The sequence below is a fragment of the Solanum verrucosum genome, unplaced genomic scaffold (assembly GCF_900185275.1).
Source record: "Solanum verrucosum unplaced genomic scaffold, falcon-dt-bn FXZP01000108.1, whole genome shotgun sequence".
Lineage (NCBI taxonomy): Eukaryota > Viridiplantae > Streptophyta > Magnoliopsida > Solanales > Solanaceae > Solanum > Solanum verrucosum.
In genome coordinates this window covers 3276855-3296819 of record NW_026020274.1, presented here as the reverse complement: position 1 = coordinate 3296819, position 19965 = coordinate 3276855, and the positions used below count along the sequence as shown (strand labels likewise).

The 19965-nt window shown below is 34.1% G+C and overlaps 2 protein-coding genes across 2 annotated transcripts; both read left to right on the top strand.

Moving 5' to 3' along the window:
• The first annotated feature begins 489 nt into the window (after window positions 1–489).
• LOC125834143 (B3 domain-containing protein REM9-like) lies at window positions 490–2658 on the top strand. The gene is made up of 4 exons (XM_049513334.1): window positions 490–609; window positions 773–1094; window positions 1657–1766; window positions 1897–2658. Exons 1-4 carry the CDS (start codon window positions 532–534, stop codon window positions 2152–2154), a joined length of 768 nt encoding a protein of 255 aa, XP_049369291.1. The 5' UTR covers window positions 490–531; the 3' UTR covers window positions 2155–2658.
• A 211-nt stretch (window positions 2659–2869) lies between these two features.
• Window positions 2870–9781, top strand: LOC125833868 (receptor-like protein 53). Its single transcript, XM_049513024.1, has 6 exons — window positions 2870–2931; window positions 3374–3452; window positions 6948–7469; window positions 7645–7990; window positions 8938–9202; window positions 9298–9781. Exons 1-6 carry the CDS (start codon window positions 2870–2872, stop codon window positions 9779–9781), a joined length of 1758 nt encoding a protein of 585 aa, XP_049368981.1.
• The last annotated feature ends 10184 nt before the right edge of the window (window positions 9782–19965 follow it).

Here is a 19965-nt window from a genome sequence, read left to right as displayed (position 1 = left end):
ATTACTTTGAAAAATGTAGAACTTTTAAAAAAATTTAAAATTTTAATTCATTCACTTTATAGTTAATAGAAGTAAAATAGTTTTTTTAATAATGTGTCAATTCAAAAGTGGACAAGTAATTAGAGATAAAGAGAGTAACTAATAAGATACCGATATTAAAATTTTGATATTTATATAAATGTATTACTCCAATCTTAATGAGTTATCAATATAACTACTAAGATACCAATATAAAAATTTAATAATATTTATATAGATGTACTATAATCTTAATGTGTTATCAGTTTAGTCGGTAATCTAATATACATGTTAACCCAAATATCAATAACTTAACAATAATAAATCAATTTTAAAAATCTCGATTTGATTTATTAGTCAATTCGATTTTTTTCACACCCCTAATTCCAACGGAACCCTTGCTATATTACGACTTTCCCCTCAAATAAATTCCGACGGAACTTGGCAAAATCTCTAATATAAAAGAAACAAACAAACTGTTTTGAGTATAGCAATACTCCGACGAATTTAACAATGCAATCTTCTTCGCCGGAACTTCCGATTAGCAGACGTTTCTTCAAGGTCATGGTGCCTGGTTTTCACTCTAAGCTTGTAAGATACTACTGCCATTTCTTTCTATTTTTTCCTAATTTTTTTTGGGTAGTATCAATTTTCTATATGAACGGAAGAGGAACTTCCAGAATTAATGGTGTTTTTGGTAGTATCAATTTTATTTTATTTTTCCAATTTTTGTTCAATTCACCTGGTATTGCAGACAATTCCACCAGCTTTTTTTCCGAAGCTAAAAGGGGATAAATCAGAAAAGGGGACAATAATAAAGGGCAAGGATACATGGAATGTTGAAATTAATCGATCCGAGAAGGGCATTATCTCATTTGATAAGGGTTGGGAAGAATTTGTGCAAAAGCATGACCTAAGAGTTGGAGATTTTGCTGTGTTTGAGCACTTGGGTAACATGAGTTTCAGTGTTACCCTTCTTGATTCAACTGGCTGTGATAAGAAGTTGTTGGAAAAGAGCGAAGTAGTACCTTCCCAGGAGAAAAAGAAAAAGGTGAAATCTGGTCAGTCCGGAATAGGTAATTTCCCTAAAATTGTTATTTTTCCTCTATTGGATGTATAAAGCTTACTAGTCATATTGATTCATTTATAGTAAGAAATTATATTCCAGCCTAAGATCAAGCTGACACCAACCAAACACCTTACCTTTTAAAGAAACACTCCAGATTCTTTTGTTTCACTTCCCTACAGTTGAATCTAATATTCCTAAGCTGAATTTAGATATAGACAAAGATTAAATTGTCGATTTTAATTTTAAAATGTGTATTATGAACAGATACGTTGTCTGATTTAGGGACATATCTGTTAAGGAAAACATGCTTGTAGTTGTACTATTGCGTATACTTTAACTTGGTATAATTGTTTTAGTACTATTATGGCAATCAATCTTGTCAAAAAAAGGAAGGTACTGTTATGGCAATCAATAAATTGATATGGAATAAGAAAAGTTTCATCTTTTGTAACATTGTTAAAGCCATGTCTATGATGAGTATTTCAGTGAAGTGGAAAGGAGGGTAATCTAGAGGAGTGGTCCAATGTACATTTCATTTGGGTTTGATGCTCTATTTCTTACTTCTGTAGAGAAAAGGAAACTTGAGGGAGATCAACCTCACTACCAATGCATGAAAGGAAGTTCTGAGTTTACGGCAAGAATAAAAGAATATAACGTGAGAAAACGTTCTCCTTATATGGTGAGCTTTTAACTCTTATTTTCTTTTATCCAAACCTTTGACAACACAGACAATGAACTTTTTATTGTAGTGCCTAAAAATATCCAATATGATCTTTTTCCTAAATTTCTTTAATGTGCTCTTATGACAGCATATACCCACAGAATTTTGTCAGTCGAATGCACTCTTTCAGAATACAACCATGACGTTAACAGGCCCGTCGGGTAAATCATGTCCTGTGAGTCTGAGAATTTGCAATGGTGGGAAGACTCTATATGCTTGTATTACAAGAGGCTGGCATGATTTCTTTTCAAGCAACAAGCTAAAAGTAGGAGATGTTTGCATCTTCCAACTTGATCGCTCAAAAAGCGACTCAAATTCCATTGCCATCGATGTTCGTGTTTTGTAGGCTGCAAACTGTTCTTTTATCTTTATTCTTTTGATTTTTTACTAGTTAGTGTTACCTTGTAAACTTATTTCACTAGGTATAGGTTCTTTTTATATACTTGATTGGCTGATCAACAAGAAGTTGTACTCTAGCTGCTGCAGAGTAATTAGGCAGTGTGTTATTTGTTGAGCAGCAAAAATGCTGATGAATAAGTTGCATCAAGAAAATAATCTTAGAGGCAACTCAAGCTAGAAGGAGAGATCGAAGCTCATTCCAACCTCTATTTAGTGGACAATATGGGGAATAAAGGAACAAAAGATGCTTTGACGATAAATCAAGTCATATCCAGAAGATGAAGTTGAAGTGTTTGGTATTTTTGTATTTTTGGTGTAAAGGAACATGTGTAGAAGATCTTGATTCAATTTTTGATGTTTTAAACTCCTAGATGATAGTGGAGCTGTAGGTTTGGTCTCTTTACAGTCCTGTAATTATGGATGATTATACAGTCTTTGTATAATCTTACTATTTGTACAAGATATGTTAGCTGTTTTAAAATAAATAAATTATGAGTACCATATTCTAACAACATATTCGTTTGCAAGCAGTTATTTAGTAAATGATGATGGTAGTTCAAAGCTATCCATAGTGTCTAGCTATCATCAATTTTCCTGCCCAATAATATCTTTTTGTCAATAGCTTTTTTCAAATTTGGAAAGATGACATTCAGCTGATCTTCATGCCTGAAGCAGTTCTTGCTGGAGTTCAAACTCTTACAGTGGTTGTTGACTCGTTATGCCTGTAAGTTCCAGACAGATTTAACACATGGCACCCTATCCTAACTGTTTGCTGTTTTATGAAGTCCGACTTAGATCTTGCTCTGATTCAATATGCTAATCTCTGAAGCGCATGTTGAGGTCAGTATTGTTTTACTTTTTCATGGAAACTTTCATTTAGTCTTCTTAATTTTGTTAAAAATATCCTGCATATTTTCCTAATTAGATCTTGTACTTCTCCTATTGGGTACCTGCAACTTACTGTAAAATATTTTGTCAAGACAGCCCGCAAGGCTTTGGGTTAGTAGAGCCGCTAGGGGAGTGGCTCTGGTATAGATAGGGTTAAATTTGCAGGGGTCATGCAAATACATAGGCCCCTTCTCTTTGGGATAAATGGGGTAGTTTAGAAGGCGCTTTCTGATCTACTTTTTTCTTACGTCGCTGTCATGTCTTGCCCCCCAATATAGTGACTGCTTCCATGTTTTCCCTGAATTTCATCAGTTCCAGGTTCAAGTGCCTGTTCATCCATCTTCATTCCAAACTAAGGTGAGCATCTCCAGTGAATGTAACTGCTATGCCGCGAGCTGGTTAGATGCGTGGAACAGAGGGCTTGTAGTACCTGCTAGCGCGGCTATGCAGTGGAAGGGAACGAGCCTAAATTGACCCCCTTCTTTTTTTCAAGTGTAGTGTGTGATATGTTGATTAGGTGCATATCATGAGTTTGGACATTGTTGTGGACGAAATTCTTGTATTTATGTGGAGAAAGGTAGAATGGCAGGCCCATTATCCACCATGTTTTGAACTATGTGGTAGCTTGCCTTCGGGGATTTCTCAGTTATAAAAAGAAATTGTCAAGACATTTGGAAATCGAGACATCTTTTTTTCACATAAAAACTTGCAACATTTTTGCCCAAGGTTTTTATTTCTTATATATTCTTGATGATTCTGAGAGTCGAATGTTGATATATATCAACTTGCAAGTCAGCACGCCATGACAGGTTTTTGACTTATGTTCCTTTTGTGATTTGTCTTTTCAGCAGGATTGTTGATCCTCTTGTATTTCTATACTTCCTTTTCTTGTTTAACTTGTCTTTATGTCAACCCAACCAAATAACAAATTCAAACACAACATTGGTGTTTAGGGGTAAATAATCAGAAACATCTTCTAATCCTTTATGGAATGTGCAAATCTTTGCTTCTATCACCTTACCGTTTGAGATAAATGTTTGTATTCGATGGGTGTTTTCTTGTTGTATTCTTTGAGTTGTTGAATCAGTAGGCTCTATAATAAGAGAGTGATGCTTCAATTGGTTGAGACAAGGTTGACCTTGGTTGGCGGCAGTTAAATGTTTTACGTGTTTGAATATCGATCAAATATGAAACCAATTTCTTTCCCCTATAAATGGAAGAATTATACTATGTAATGCTGGGAAAGCACTTGAAAGGTTTAGTGATATATTTGCTTTAGCAAGGTTTTCCACACTCCCGTGTATAGTTAATCTGGCTGTTGTAGACACAGCTTATTCCTAGTGTATCACTTACTCTTTCCATCAGTTTCTAGGGATTATCCATGGCATAATTTCTTAGTATCTTTCTTACTGTGTTTCTTAGCTATGGGTGTCCTAGTATATTATCTGCTCTCCACCTATTCTCTTGTCTTTTTACTACCAGTTGCATTCTTTTGTGTAGGTTATGAGGAAAACAACGTAGGGAGGAAAGAAAATCAGTTAGAAAGCATGTTTCTTACCTGTATCTACATGTATGGCGGTGGTAGGCATTGTTCATACACATGTATATGTGCAACTGGCGATAATAGGTAAGTATGCTTTTCCTTGCATCTTCCATTTGAAGCAACAATGCACTAAGACTTTAAAAATTGTGAAGTGTTGAGCGGATTTTAGATTTTGACTAATTTATGGGCATTAAATCATCTAGCTGGCAATGACATGTTAACTGCTATGTAACCTAAGAATAGCAGAATGAGAGCCTTGGGTCTCTATGTAATCTATATATGTGTATGATCTATTGAACCTAGAGACATGCCCGCTGCAGTGTTGTCTTGGAGAGCTGGAAGTACGTTCTCTAAGTGTCAGGACATAAGCTGAGTGGGTTCTTTCAGAAATACCTCCTTCCAGGTGACTAATGAGACTGACGCTCTAGTTCAAATTTCAGCTGATTTTAGTTCCCTAGTTGAAATACCTTCTGATAACCATGTTACATCGACTTCATAACGAGCGCGTAATTAATTGTGTACTATGGGCTGCTACCCTCAGAAACCTGGTAGTCCGTTGCTTATGGTGCTGGGCTACGGGTTAAACTTACCTACTGGTGGGGTGTATTAGGTGCCAGCATGACCTGAGAAATCGGATCATGACAGTTTATATATCTTTATGTGGATATTCTTTACCATCACTCTACTAACCATCATCAGTTGTAACCACCTATTGTCATAACCATCACTACCACAATTGTCAACCACCATTATTGTTGTCAATCGTCAACCACCACTTGAAACCACTATCACGGTCAATCACTACTATCAATCGCCACCATACTTACTATCTCCATAGTTACAATTAGCAACATCACCATTTGTCACTAACATATCATTAATCTATCACCACACAACCATCACCATTAACACAACCAATTATTAACATATATAACCAATTTTATCATCCCAACCACTTCACTATTACCGATTATGATTTGTGACTATCACATCAATCACTACAATAAAATTATCTCTACTATCATAACTATCGTCATCATCATCATTAGCCATTAACACTAATATAACTTTAAACATTTAAATATTCATTCAGATTCAAAATCTGCACAACTATCGTCATCATCATTATTAGCCATTAACACTAATATAACTTTAAATATTTAAATATTCATTCAGATTCAGAATCTTAATCTTAACAAAGATAAAATGAGGCCTAAATGTCCATGCATAGGGTAAAGATAGCATATGCATTGTGAAGCAAACCATTAATGGAAATATGCCTATGAATGAGCAAGTGAAAATGTTCAAACGCGTTTGACGAATTTTTACTGTTAGTACGAAAAACACATTTTAATCGTTTTAATTCATGTACTAGATATATTTAAAATAAAAGATATTGTTAATAATTTTTATGAGCCGATAGATTAACGGAGAATATATATAAGACAAATTTGGTCATCCAGGTGATTAAGTGCATGTATTTTAGTTTATCACAAGTTTAGTCATGTTCATTGTTGTCTTTTAGTTGTTCTAGATGGTTGATTAATTAAGTATAGTTCATACATCTAAGTCTAATAATCACTTGTGAACCTATAAATACCGCTCTTATATATAATGATTTATTAAGTAAAATTAGAATAGTTCATTATGTTATAATGTGTGAACGTGATGTAATCCATCTTTTTCATCCTTTTTGTGCATTATGATATGATAAAACCTATGTATATTTGAAATCGATATATATATTTTTTTGGTATATATCTTCTTTGATGTTTATTTGAATTCGAAGTACTCTGTTTGATTTCTTATATTAATAGTGCATTCAACTTACTATTTTATAATTTTAAGTTGTTTTTTCTGCCACAATTTAAGTACAACAAATTCTTCACATTAGCATTCTTGAATTTTTTTGAGGCTAGTGGACCATCTAGTTTTGAATGTTAAATTGATTTGGAATCATCTATAAATTAAAGTGCAATACAAATCCTAGCTCAAAGTTGAATTAGATGGAAACATCTATATAATTGCATTGGAAGAAAGCTTTTTCTATGGTTTTTAATTAGTGGCAATTTTTTAATTAAAAAGATAAACGCGTACACTTTTGAAAAAAAATAAATTGTATCAGTGGTAGTAAAGTTGTGTGACTAAATAAAGGTGGAAACTGACTTGAGTCAAAAACAATAATGCATTATTTATCACACTGTATGTATATAAAGATTGACTACAAGCTCCTAGCTAAATAAGATATGAAGTACCAACAATTGCTTATTGCTTTCTGCTTCTATTCATTTGTTATATTTTTTGTCCAGCAGTCTCAGCTCACATATGCTGGGCAACATCTCTGTGCCCGCGATGACGCTTTTTATTTGCTTCAATTTAAGAAAGGCCTCACAGTTGTTGATCAAAATATACATGACTGTGACAATGAGACCCGAGCCAAGACTTTGTCCTGGAATGTTACAGGAGATTGTTGTCAATGGGATGGTGTAACTTGCAATGGATTTACGGGTCATGTCATAGGCCTCGATCTTTCTTGCAGCATTCTTAACCAGACCATCAATGCTAACAGCAGCCTCACTAAACTTGGTCATCTCCAAAGACTCAACCTTGCCTTCAGCCAGTTTGATGACGACTTTCCACTTGGAATAAGTGAACTCAGTAGTTTGACACATCTCAATCTTTTGAATACTGGATTTAATGAAGGGGAGATACAGATTCCACCAGGATTATCCAAGTTGTCTAAGTTGGTTTCACTTGACCTCTCCTCGAATGACTTCCAAGTTGGCCGAACAACCTCCAGAAGTTTGCTTCAGAACTTAACCAATTTGGAGGTACTGTTGCTTGACAGCGTGGACGCACCATTTGAGTTACCTAAGAATTTTCCTTCTTCCCTTAGGTACTTAATTCTTCAAGACACCAACATGTGTGGGAACATAAGTGATTCTCAGCTTTTTCATCTACCAAACTTGCAAGTGCTGAGAATGGGATGAAATCCTTTATTAACAGGCACTTTGCCTAATTTCAATTGGAGTTGGTACAAGTATTTTAGAGTTGGACTTTTTCTATACTGATATTTTTGGTAAGGTACCTGATTCAATCGGCAACCTCCGTTCTCTTTGGTATTTAGATCTCTCTTTAAACCGTTTATCCGGCTTGATTCCAGTATCCATTGGCAACCTCAGCGGAATTAGAGTGTTGAGACTTTCAAGTAACAGCTTCACTGGTAATGTTCCCTCAACTATCTCAAAATTAAACAAACTCGTTGATTTAGATCTCTCTTTCAACGATTTTCAAGGCTCGATTCTAGAATCCATTGGTAACCTAACTGCAATCACAAAGTTGACACTTTCAGGTAACAACTTCACCGGAAATGTTCCCTCAACTATCAAAAAGCTGAAAACACTTAACTACTTAACTCTCTCTTTCAATAATTTTGAAAGCTCAATTCCAGACAACTTCGCCAACTTTTCAGAGCCATCTTTTTTATACTTGCAAACTAACAATTTCACTGGCCCACTTCCCTATTCGATTGCAACCTTGACTCGCCTTCAAGAATTAAACTTGCAAAACAATTTACTAACTGGTCCACTTCCCTCTAATTTAAGCAGACTTCAAGAGTTAGAAACACTTGATTTTTCCTTCAATTATTTCACTGTCACAATACCCCTTGGTTATTCCGTCTTCCATCCTTGGTTTCTTTATCTATTCAATACAATGAATTAACTGGGAAATTGCCAAATGAGCTCAAGAGCATTACGTTGGCAACGTTAGAATTGATCTTCGGAACAACAAGCTGCATGGAGAAATCCCTGATTGGATATTATCTATGAGCATGTATATCCTGGATCTCTCTCATAACTTGCTCACAGGCTTTGAAAAACAAGTATGACATTCAAAGAATTTGGTGTGGCTTAATTTGGAGAACAATTTTCTTCAAGGGACTTTGCATCAATCTATTTGTGACATGATTAACCTTGAAGTCCTCATTTTGTCTCGGAACAATTTCAGTGGTTCAATCCCAATCCCAGGATGTTTGGGTAACTCCATTCTTGTTTTAGACTTGCGTATGAACAATTTTTATGGAGAAATACCAAAATTCTTACCTATAGGGTTACAATATCTTGGTGTGTATGACAATCAGTTGGGGGGGGACAAGTCCCACGATCCTTGGTTAACTGTACAAGCTTGGAAGCTCTTGATTTGGGGAACAACAATATAAATGACACGTTCCCGTATGGCTGGACAAACTTCCAAACCTACAAGTTCTGATTCTGAAATCATATCTCTTTCACGGTTCAGTTGGTGATTTAGATTCCGAGTTTCCATTTCCTGAGTTACGGATCTTTGAGCTTTCCGTTAATGGGTTCACTGGAACTTTTCCATCTAATATTTTCAAAAGTTTCAGAGGTATGATGGATGTGGATGAAGGAAAAACAGGAATTACTCTAGCTATTAATAGGACTCACAGAGATTACCTTTACCATGTTAGTTTGGTGATAAAACTCAATGAGTTTGATATGAGAATCACGTCAATTATGACGAGTGTTGATTTATCAAGAAACAGGTTCGAAGGAGATATTCCAAATTCCATTGGAAGTCTGAGCTCACTTGTGTTACTCAACCTGTCTCGCAACAACTTCCGTGGTCATATTCCTGCAGAAATTGCAAAGTTGCAGCAGCTCGAAGCATTATAGATCTCTCGTGGAACAGACTCATTGGAGAAGTTCCTGGTCAATTGTCGAGTTTGACATTTCTTGAGGTCTTAAACCTTTCATACAATCATCTGGCTGGGCGCATTCGTATTGGGAAACAGTTCAATACATTTCCAGATGATTCATATTGTGGAAATCTTGATTTATGTGGATTTCCACTATCAAAGAAATGTGGAAACAATAATAGGCCAGATGAGTCAACACTTGAACAAGATGATGAAGATGCATTTTTTGCGAGCGGGTTCACATGGGAAGCTGTGGTAATAGGTTATGGTATGATATTTGGATTGTTGATGGGAGGCCTCATGTTCCTACTGGAAAAACCAAAATGGTTTGTCAACTTTGCTGAAGATATTTCTCAACAGATTGCTGCTAAGAAGCGAAGAAATCAAAAGAAGAGACGTCAAGGACGTGGTCTAAGAATGAATTAGCAATATACCAGGTATGCATCAAAACTTTTTGTTTTGTATCAGGAACAACACTATTTCTGTAGCTGTTCATTGTATAACTATATGTCAATTGTTTATTTTTTCCTAAATATTCAAAAACTCAGAAAAGTCATTAAGTCCTTTAATTCTCAATTTGTCTCTGCAGAAAGGTTGCTGGAGAGTTGGACACGTTTATTAACAAGTTAGTGTTGATGTTCTGGCAAAATATCAATGGATGCATCTGTTTTTCACTTTATGTAATTGGTTGTCAAATACATATGTTACAGTTGATTTCTGTAGTTTCGTGGAAAATAACTAATTAGCTTCAAAGATAGCAACCTCTATACTCTTATATGATGGTTGTGTCCTAATGTATCGTATTATTTTATATTGATGATTTTCCTTTAAATTGGGGGAATGTGATGTGCATCTCATTGGTGCACAAGCTGTACTTGTGAGCTAATAAGATTGTCTTTACTATTAACAAAAAAATGCATTACTAAGGTTTAATGATCAAAGTACAGACTTCAGTCTCTAGAGATCCCTTCACCTGACTGAAACCAAGTGTTAGGAAGCACGCTTCTGAACTTATGCAGCTAACTATGCTCATGATGCTGTCATTTCTGCTGAGGCGGAGCTTCATGGGGTTCGTGGGTTCGGACGAATTCACTAGCTTTTCTGTAGATTCTATATTTGTATTAAAAAATTAAATAAACATATATGTAAATTAGAGAAGGGTCAAAATTACCCTTGAACTATGTGAAATAGACGGCTTATACCCTCCATTATATTTTGGGTTCAAAAATACCCTACCGTTATCCCAAGAGACCACAAATACACTCAATGTTTAACTACCCAAAATTTTAGTGACATGGCAAGCCACATGGGACTAAACCCTCCACCTAAGTGTTGCCAACTAGGATTTACTTCAACAAAATTACACCTTTAGCTGCGACGACTGTTGCCACAAATTCCAAAAATATTGCCACTAAAGATTTTGAGTGATTTCAAGCGGCGACTAAGACTGCAATATCCATTCGCTAGTAAAACCTGTTATTTCAACAAGAAAATATGATAATTAATTTTCGGTTGCAACCTAATTTTCTAAAATAAATAACATGTACTATCAATATTAAAATCATCCAATATTATTACGAATATCATCAAAATTACTTCTCGACTCAAATCTCCTATTACATAATGCATTATTGTACATTTTATGCATCTACATATGACATTAATATAAAACATATGGTGTCTTCAAACTCCTCCTCGATCAATATCTTTTGTGATTTTTTAAAAATAATGAAGAAAAAAACACAAAATCATAATTTAATGCTAAAAATCAATGAAAATCTCTAGTGACGATATGTTGGGCTTTTGGCGACTATTGTCGCTGCTAAAGGTCTAAAATTTTTTTATGTAAATCCTAGTTGGCAACACTTAGGTGGAAGGATTAGTCCCACGAGGCTTGCCACACCACTAAAATTTTGGATTGTTAACTCTTGAGGGTATTTGTGGTCTCTTAAGATAACGATGGGGGTATTTTTTATCCCAAAATATAGAAAAGGATATAAGTGATCTATTTCGTATAATGCAGGAGTAATTTTCACCCTATTCCGTTTTCTTTAATTAGGGAAGTAGATTATTCTTATTCTTTAATTTTTGGAAAAAATTAAACCAATTGAACAAATGTGTAATATTATACTAGCGAATAAAATTTCATGTAATAACTCATTTGTAAGAGTATACTTCTTTTGTTCATTTTTATTTCATAATGAGTTTGCATGTCTTTAAAAAAATAATAAATGAAGTGCATATTTTACTATAACTCTAATATTAATGAAAAATAATCTTAAATTATGAGGAGTGATTTAGATAATTAATAATTAATATTAAATGTAAAATATATATTTATTTTTGTATATGCTTAAGTGAACTATTTTTAATATAATGAATAAATAAAAATGAATGAAGAAACATATAACCGTTATAAAATAGTATATTGTGGATGTCCACTACATCAAGAAGTTACTCCTTACTTTCCTCCATTATGAAGATAATCATAACCTCCATAACCTCCATATCCTCCATCTTTATAACCATTATTCTTGTAACCTTTCACTTCCATAACCTCCCCATTGTATTCATGTTAATGTCATGTTTATGACTAACCTTTTGTATGCCTCTATATTACACTATAAATAGAGGCATAAGGTTCATATTGTATACACTTGAAGATTTGGTGAACACTTGAAAGAAAGAAAGTTAGTTTATTGTTCCTCTTGTCTTATATTCTTCTTCTCTTCCTCTTTATATTGTTCTTTTGTTCTTAAGTTTTACAACACGTTATCAGCACGATTGTTCTACTATTGAAGGATTGAAGCAAAGTAAATATAAAGAAGTTTGTTTTGTGGTTATTTTAAAATGGTTAGTAAATTATGTTAATCCTTCGTAACAATATTGAGAAGGAATGTTAAAAGGTTTTAATTCATTTTAACTTGGGACTTTTACATGATTCCAACATGTTGTTCTAATTAATTGATTTGGTTCATTTTTCTTATGTTTTAAGTCAAATTCAGATTATATTTATGGTATTCAATATATTTTTTTTGGTAATGCATTTGGTTTATTAAGACATTGATTGAGGGTAAGACGGTGAATTCAAGTTTCACCGCACCAAATGGATAAGACATCGAGTAAAGTCTCGGTGTACCATGATAATAAGAAGTTGGGTTCAAGTCTCATTGATTTATGACCAAAGGCGTCTTTATATGAGTAAGACATTGGGTTTAAGTCCTAATGCACTATAGTGATGATATGATGATGACTAACATAAAGTTGTATACTTTTGACTGAAAGTCATGAAATTTGCCCAATTGATTTACTCCATTCTCTTATGTGAATGTGGTAGCAGGACATAATGTGTCTGAAAATGACCAGTGGTTAAATGTATGAATATGAGTATGGTAAAATATTGATGGTCATCATTGTGGTAATTAAAAGAAAGAACATTATGGGTTCTTAAGATGGTCCTTCAAATGTGAAGATAATTCTAATCCATCAAAGTGGTATGAAAAGTTATTGGGCCCATTTTTGTTGGTGCAACCCAAATTTGAAAAGTTTTGTAAATCCTCCATCAAAATAAAGGAATACAAAGTGTTAGTACATTTGGTACATTTAACCTCTTAAAGTGATGTTGAGGTGAGTCACATAAATTTGATAATGCCAAAGCATGACAATGAGTTTCTGATAAAAACTTATGGAGCATGTACAAATGGTTATGGTTCATTTCTTGAAGAGAATGTGACTTGTGTTCGTATGGGTAAGAACATGTTCATGTGTGGTTGGATAAATGTCATATCTCACCTCTACGGGAGGTTTGAGATATTGAAAAAAATAATATATTTTGACATAAATGGTCATTTTGATCATATACTTTGAGTACTACACAAATATTGTGGTATGTTTTATCATGAACTATTGGAGGGCAAAAGAAAGAAGTAATTCTTTTCTATAAAGGTTGTGGTCATGACCAAAATAAATATTATTGTGTGGCAACACAAATTTGTCATTGGTTATCAAGAAATAAGTCTTGCATGTAATAAATTTAACCATGACAATAATAATAATTTTCTCCTTGAATGAGATGGTCACCATAAGAATGGTGTTGTGAAATTTGTGATGGTACACAAAATTAATTGAGAGTTCTGAAAGGGCTAATTTGTTACTATCTGGAGGAATGAAATAGTTCATAATATTGGGGTTGTAGTAAGTCTCAAAAGAAACTTTTTAAGTTTCGAAGGAATTGAAATAAAATTTATTATATTGAGACTGTAAATTATTGAAAGATTAAATATCTTTAGATTACTACAATCAAAGCGGGTTATGACTATTTACATAAAAGGTTACCCGTCTTTCTCTTGTTTGTTAAGATATGGACATGATGAAGGAATCACATGCAAAAGTAAACTAGAAGTTTACTAGAATAAATATCAGTTGGCATAACCGGTTGACCATTTTGGTTCAGATGTGATGCAAAAGAAATTGAGAATTCATGTGACTATATGTTTGAAGAAATAAAAGATTCTTCAAGAATTCTCTTGTGTTTCTTGTTCTCATGATAAAATGATAATTGTATCAACTAAGGTGCGGAGGTATCCCTTGAAATTATTTGAAACATATAGAAAGTTGAATATGGGCCTGTTCACCTGCCATGTGGACCGCTTACTATTATGATTTAATAGATGCATCTATGGTATGGCCACATGTGCATTTGTATCAACTTACAAATTGATTTTTGTAAGGTTGTTTGCTCGAATTATTAAATTAAGAGCACATTTCCAAACTATAAAATTATGTTGATAATGTTGGTTGATTTAGCAGAAATTGTTTGCCTCCAATTATAGCTAGACCATTGATTATGAGAACAAATCTCTCGAATAAAATTTGATATGAGATGAGTTTGTTTAACGTGTATGCATCAAGCCAACAAGGTTCTCCCATCACAATTGGTTCAGGGTCAGGAACCAAATAATTTCCATCTAAAAATTTCATGTGTGCACATATGCTTTTATTGCTCCACCACACAAAGATGGATCCCCAAATGAGGTTGGGGGTAAATGTTAGATTCCTAACATTAGGGGAGATATGTTTAGCAGCTGAAAATTATGTGTGGGGTGAATTATCTAGATCTTCGTTAAAAAAAATATGAACTTGAAGTTCACGAGATAATTCATTTGCAAAATGTTGCAAATAATTTGCCAGATGTATTTGCTGACCCAATATTTTAATTAAGCTGCAAATGCTCCAATAAATAGTCCTTAAAGGACAGAGTCTATGGTACGCCAGAAGCGTGATAGACCAATTGATTCCAAATGTAAAACTCCTTGAGGAAGAAGAGGAGCAAATTATCAAAATGGTCATGATAATGAGGTAAGTGCTTTGAAAGAGCACTATGACATAACACTTCATAAAACCTTGGCAAAGGTTGAGGTACCTGAAAATGATGATAAATAAAGAGATCTCGATATGTTATGTCATATTGGAATCGATATCAAAATGATCGTCGATGGTATCTTTAATATGAAGTAGCACTCAATGCTATAAATGGTTACGAGGATCTTAAATTTGAATCTATCATATAGTGTTGACAGATAAATGATTGGCACTATTCAAGTATATTTTGTTTCACTTAGAAAAGTGATGTTTTTGATCTTATAGTTCATGGATCAAAATATAATGTCAATGTAGTATAAATGAATCATTGTGCGAAAGTATAACCGTAAGATATAAAGCGTGGTTTGTGACTCGGGGCATAAAGGGTTTCGCAAAAATCCTGACATTATTAAATGGAGATATATTCTTCAATGGTGGATGCAATGAGACTTGTTTCAGTCTAGCAATAGATGAAATACTTGAATATGCATAATGATTATTATGTCTAACTAGACGATGAAGTTATATGAAAATCCTTGAAGGATTTAAAATGCCTTAAAGCAATTCCATTGAGTACCCAATGGTTTTGAGTTTGCTTAACACAGAGAAAGAATCTTTTGATCTCATGAAAATGATTTAAAATGTCATGTATTAGTGCAATTGGTGCATGATAAGAGCTTATGCCTTTTGGTGTTTTGATGATCTCCTCACAAGTGCAGGGACTTGGTCCTTTGCAGAGTATGAATACTCATTCAGCTGTCAAAGTGCGGTATAGCTGTAAAAGCTGTCTGCGTCAGAAAGTTGGTGAAGCTGCAGAGTACTTCACCAATCAGAAACAAGGTGGTTGCTTGTACGTTTGGTAATAACTCTTTATGGTATATATCAAACAAGACACAACAATATTATTCATTCAAATAGAGAGTCTTTCAAGCTTCAAGAACAACAAGGGATTTGATCGATTGCTTCAAGAGCTTTTTGTACGAGCTGTTATTTTGTTTGCTTGTAATAGTTCTGATATTGTAAGATCTGTTTCACTTGTGAAAGAAACGTTTCAAACTTGTTTGAATCATTGTAAAAACTAGGTTAAGGGTAACTTAGGTTCTTACTCTAAAAAGTCTATATTAATCAGTTAGGATTAGTATAGTGAGCGGTGTTGTATCTGCTCTGGCTCATCTAAGTAATAGGAGGTATTGCTTAGAGTTGGGATTAGTAGGCTAATCTCGGTTTGTAAACTTGCTTTTGCTTTTGCTTGGAGAAGATTAGTGAAAGAAGTTTGAAAAGTCCTGGCAGGCCAGGTCATGGTTTTACTCCCTTGAGCAAGGAGGTTTCCACTTAAAGTTATTGTGCAATCTTTACTTTCAGCACTTTGTTTATTTTCTGTTATTGTAACTGTGCTGAGGACCTGGTCCCATAGAAAACGTGGACGTATACATTCCAACAGTGCACTTACAGATTGATGGTTATGCAAATGCTAGAAGATTATTTGATATACATATAAAAAGTTATGTGAGGGGATTGCCATATTATCATTCAAGTTATGCCAAGAAACTAACAAAGAAAGTGACTCAACACATAGAAGATGCGTGATTTTTTTTTTGAGAAGAAAAGACGAGCAACATATAAAATTGAAATGATCAATCTCTGAGTTAGAAATGATTTGATTATGTAGATGCAAAATATTTATTTGATCTGCATAAAGCTCAATCGCAAATGAGCTATTTGTTTACATATGGAGGCACAACGATATCTTGGCATTCAAAGAAACAAACATTGGTAACCACTTCTTCAAATCATACAGAAATAATATTGATCTATGAAGTAAGTCGGGAATGTGTATGGTTGGAATCATGATCTATCATATTCAGAAAATATGTGATTTTCCTTTGGCAAAGGATATTCTAACCACCATCTACGAAAATAATATATAGCTCAATTGAAGGGAGGATACAATCAAAGGAGGTCAGACAAAACATATTTCACCAAAAGTATTTTTCACACATGATCTTCAACAAAATGGTGAGATAGACGTTCAAAGACCCATTCAAGTGATATCTTGTAAACTTATTCACTAAGGATTGCCAACATCAATATTTGAGAAGTTGTGATATAATATTGGAATGCATCGTCTCCGAGATATCAAGTAAAGTTTTTATCAGGGGGGAGAAAAATACGTATTGTTCTCTTTTCCTTAACCATGGTTTTATCCCAATTGGGTTTTCCTGGTAAGGTTTTTAACGAGGCAACATTCAAAGCGTATTAAAAGATATGTGTACTCTTTTTCCTTCACTAGGATTTTTTTCCACGGGGTTTTTTCCTAGTAAGGTTTTAACGAGACATATTATTTATGGACATCCAAGGGGGAGTGTTATAAAATAATATATTGTGGATGCCCACTACATCAAGAAGTTACTCCATACTTTCCTCCATTATGAAGATAACCATAACCTCCATAACCTCCACATTTATAACTATTATTCTTGTAACCTTTCACTTCCATAACCTTCCCATTATATTCATGTTAATGTCATGTTTATGACTAACCTTTTGTATGCCTCTATATTACACTATAAATAGAGGCATAAGGGTTCATATTGTATACACTTGAAGGTTTGGTGAACACTTGAAAGAAAGAAAGTTAGTTTATTGTTCCTCTTGTCTTTTATTCTTCTTCTCTTCCTCTTTATATTGTTCTTTTGTTCTTAAGTTTTACAACAATAACATTTAATTGTCATAATTTGTATGAAAATAATATATTAAAACAAACACATTTGCAATATAGTTGATTAAATTAATCAATTCGCGCGGTGTAGAGGCATATTTAGAAGAAAAACGCTTTGTATCAAAGATTTTTTCATATTCAAGAGTGAAGATTCAAATTTGAGATCCCTAATTAATGAAGATGTTACTCATCAATCATCAACCACACCACATTCTTTGTTGATATGATATATTTAATTGGTTGTTCCAAAATTGAAGGTGTCCTAATTTTCTTTTTTTGTTTCTCACCCGGTGTTTGATACACACATTAAAATCTAATTAAATTCGGATTCATACCGAAAAGTCCATAAGGTCAATATCCTTAATAATTAAGTAATCAAACAAACACGTCACCTCACAATATAATCATGACGTGTAACCTTAAAAACTATCCTACGGCCATGTAATCACGCTTACGTGGACAGCTTATCGCACGTATCCCTATAAAAATTAAGCATTTGCAACGTGACTCTAAAGATACTGACCCTAGTTCACTATAAACCGTTCGATGAATCGTCCCCACAAATTGAACGGTTAGATACTTATCTGTAATACGAAAAAGTATACACCGGGCTGTCACTTTAATGTCATTGATTTCTTAAGTGTATTCTCGAATTTCAATTTTCGCCCAACCCAACTGCCGAAGCAAAGCTAAAAACGAGAAATAATATGCAAATGCAATACGCAACTCTTGAAGAACACCTGCCATTCAATTCAAAATTTCTGGAGAAAAATTGTTAGATCAATCTGTCTTTCTCCTTACGATTTCTGTTTTACAGCATTGTTTGTTGTTGTTGTTTTTCAATCTTCATTCAGGAAGAAGTTTGAAGAATTGTAAAGTATCGATTGTAACTTCCCTTTCGCGACACTCTTGCTACACTTTCTAGGGTTCGTTCTAACTTTTCCCTCTTTCTTTTTTTTTTTTGTATTTTTGCTTCATTTCTGGTTACAGTTTGCAGATGAACTGTCTTTTTTTTTGGAAAGTTTTATGTGAGAAATTCGAAGAAGGTTGTGGGATTAGCGATTACTTTGTATGGTAGTTTTGTGATTGATTAAAGCTGTTTGGTAGAAAATTAATTGGTGTTTTCTGGTGCTTTACTTGGCTATGTACCTGGAAACTCCTTTTTTGCCAATAGAAATGTTTGAATGCTCGTGTTTTGGCAATTCCACCTTTTCCTTTTAAAACTTAGTTTATATGTGATAGAAATCGAAAGAGGTGGAATTTACTTGTCTGCTGGTTTGTTAATTGTTGGAGTGGTTTCTTTTCTAGGTTTAATTTGAAGAAGGTGGGATTAGTTATTACTAATTTTGTGATTGATAAGAGCTGTTCGGTAGAAAAATTAATTGGTGTTTGTGGTGATTTACTTGGCTATGTACTTGGAAACTCCCTTTTTGCCAATAGATATGTTGGAATGCACGTGCTGTAGCAATTCCATCTTTTCCTTTTAAAACTTAGTTTATGTGAGAGAAATCGAAAGAGGTGGAATTTACTTGTCTGCTGGTTTGTTAATTGTTGGAGTGGTTTCTTTTTTAGGTTTAATTTATGTAAGAAACTTCAAAAGAGGTGGTGGGTTTTATATGTATGCTTATTTGGCTTTTTAATCTGCTGCTATTCTGGAGAAAGCCATGTTCCTTGTTTATTTTGTTTGGGTTATCTGGCAAGTATGGTCATTTGGGATAGTTTGGACTATGTTATACATTCTTTTTGATTATTTTGTTTGGGTTATCTGGCTCGTATGGTCATTTGGGATAGTTTGGACTATGTTATACATTCTTTTTGATCAGTAAAGACTATGTTTTAAACATAGTGAAGTGCATAATGAGTTCTTGAACTCATTTACTGGGAACTAAATGCATAGCTATTTAAAGGGTTTGTCTGTGACCGTCTATTATGGCTAGGGATGGCAATGGGGTGGGTGCAGGGCAAACCCGCAAAGATTTTGCCCAGCCCTGCATAGCAATGTATTTTTTTTTGCTTTTGTCCCCCCCCCCACCCCGCATAAATCCATTAAAGCACCACATATATCCCTGCACTTTGAGAAGGACACAGTAGCTGCGTGTTACTTTCTTCATATATAAAATAATTGTTTGTTAGTTTATGTACTGCACAACACAATCAATTCATTCTAAGCAGATAAAAGACTTTTTAAAAACTTTTAGTGATATAAATAGCATTTTTTTGGTGTTTTATCCCTCTTCATAATTACTTGGGATAAGATTGAATTTTGAGAATTAGTACTGTTGTATTCTTCAGCATTAGGACTGTTGGCCACTACCAAAAACATGTTACAGGGGAGTGAGATTCAAATCTGAACTTCACAAAGTACCTAGGAAATCAACCAACTCCTCTACTTCCTCTATACAGTTCTGTTTACACCAAAAAAATAAGGTTTCCAGGCACTTCTATTTCACATCATGAATGGACCTGATCTTATCTTCAAAGCACCTTCCATTTCTCTCTTTCCAAATTGTCCACCATATGCATGAGGGTA

Excerpts from the sequence above, each read along its gene's own strand:
- LOC125834143 (XM_049513334.1), top strand. The coding sequence starts at position 532 with ATGCAATCTTCTTCGCCGGAACTTCCGATTAGCAGACGTTTCTTCAAG. Across the intron at positions 1,095-1,656 it reads ATCTGGTCAGTCCGGAATAG|AGAAAAGGAAACTTGAGGGA; the intron begins GTAATTTCCCTA and ends TTACTTCTGTAG. Across the intron at positions 1,767-1,896 it reads GAAAACGTTCTCCTTATATG|CATATACCCACAGAATTTTG; the intron begins GTGAGCTTTTAA and ends CTCTTATGACAG.
- LOC125833868 (XM_049513024.1), top strand. The coding sequence starts at position 2,870 with ATGCCTGAAGCAGTTCTTGCTGGAGTTCAAACTCTTACAGTGGTTGTT. Across the intron at positions 2,932-3,373 it reads GTTGTTGACTCGTTATGCCT|TGACTGCTTCCATGTTTTCC; the intron begins GTAAGTTCCAGA and ends CCCCCAATATAG. Across the intron at positions 9,203-9,297 it reads GTTGATTTATCAAGAAACAG|AAATTGCAAAGTTGCAGCAG; the intron begins GTTCGAAGGAGA and ends ATATTCCTGCAG.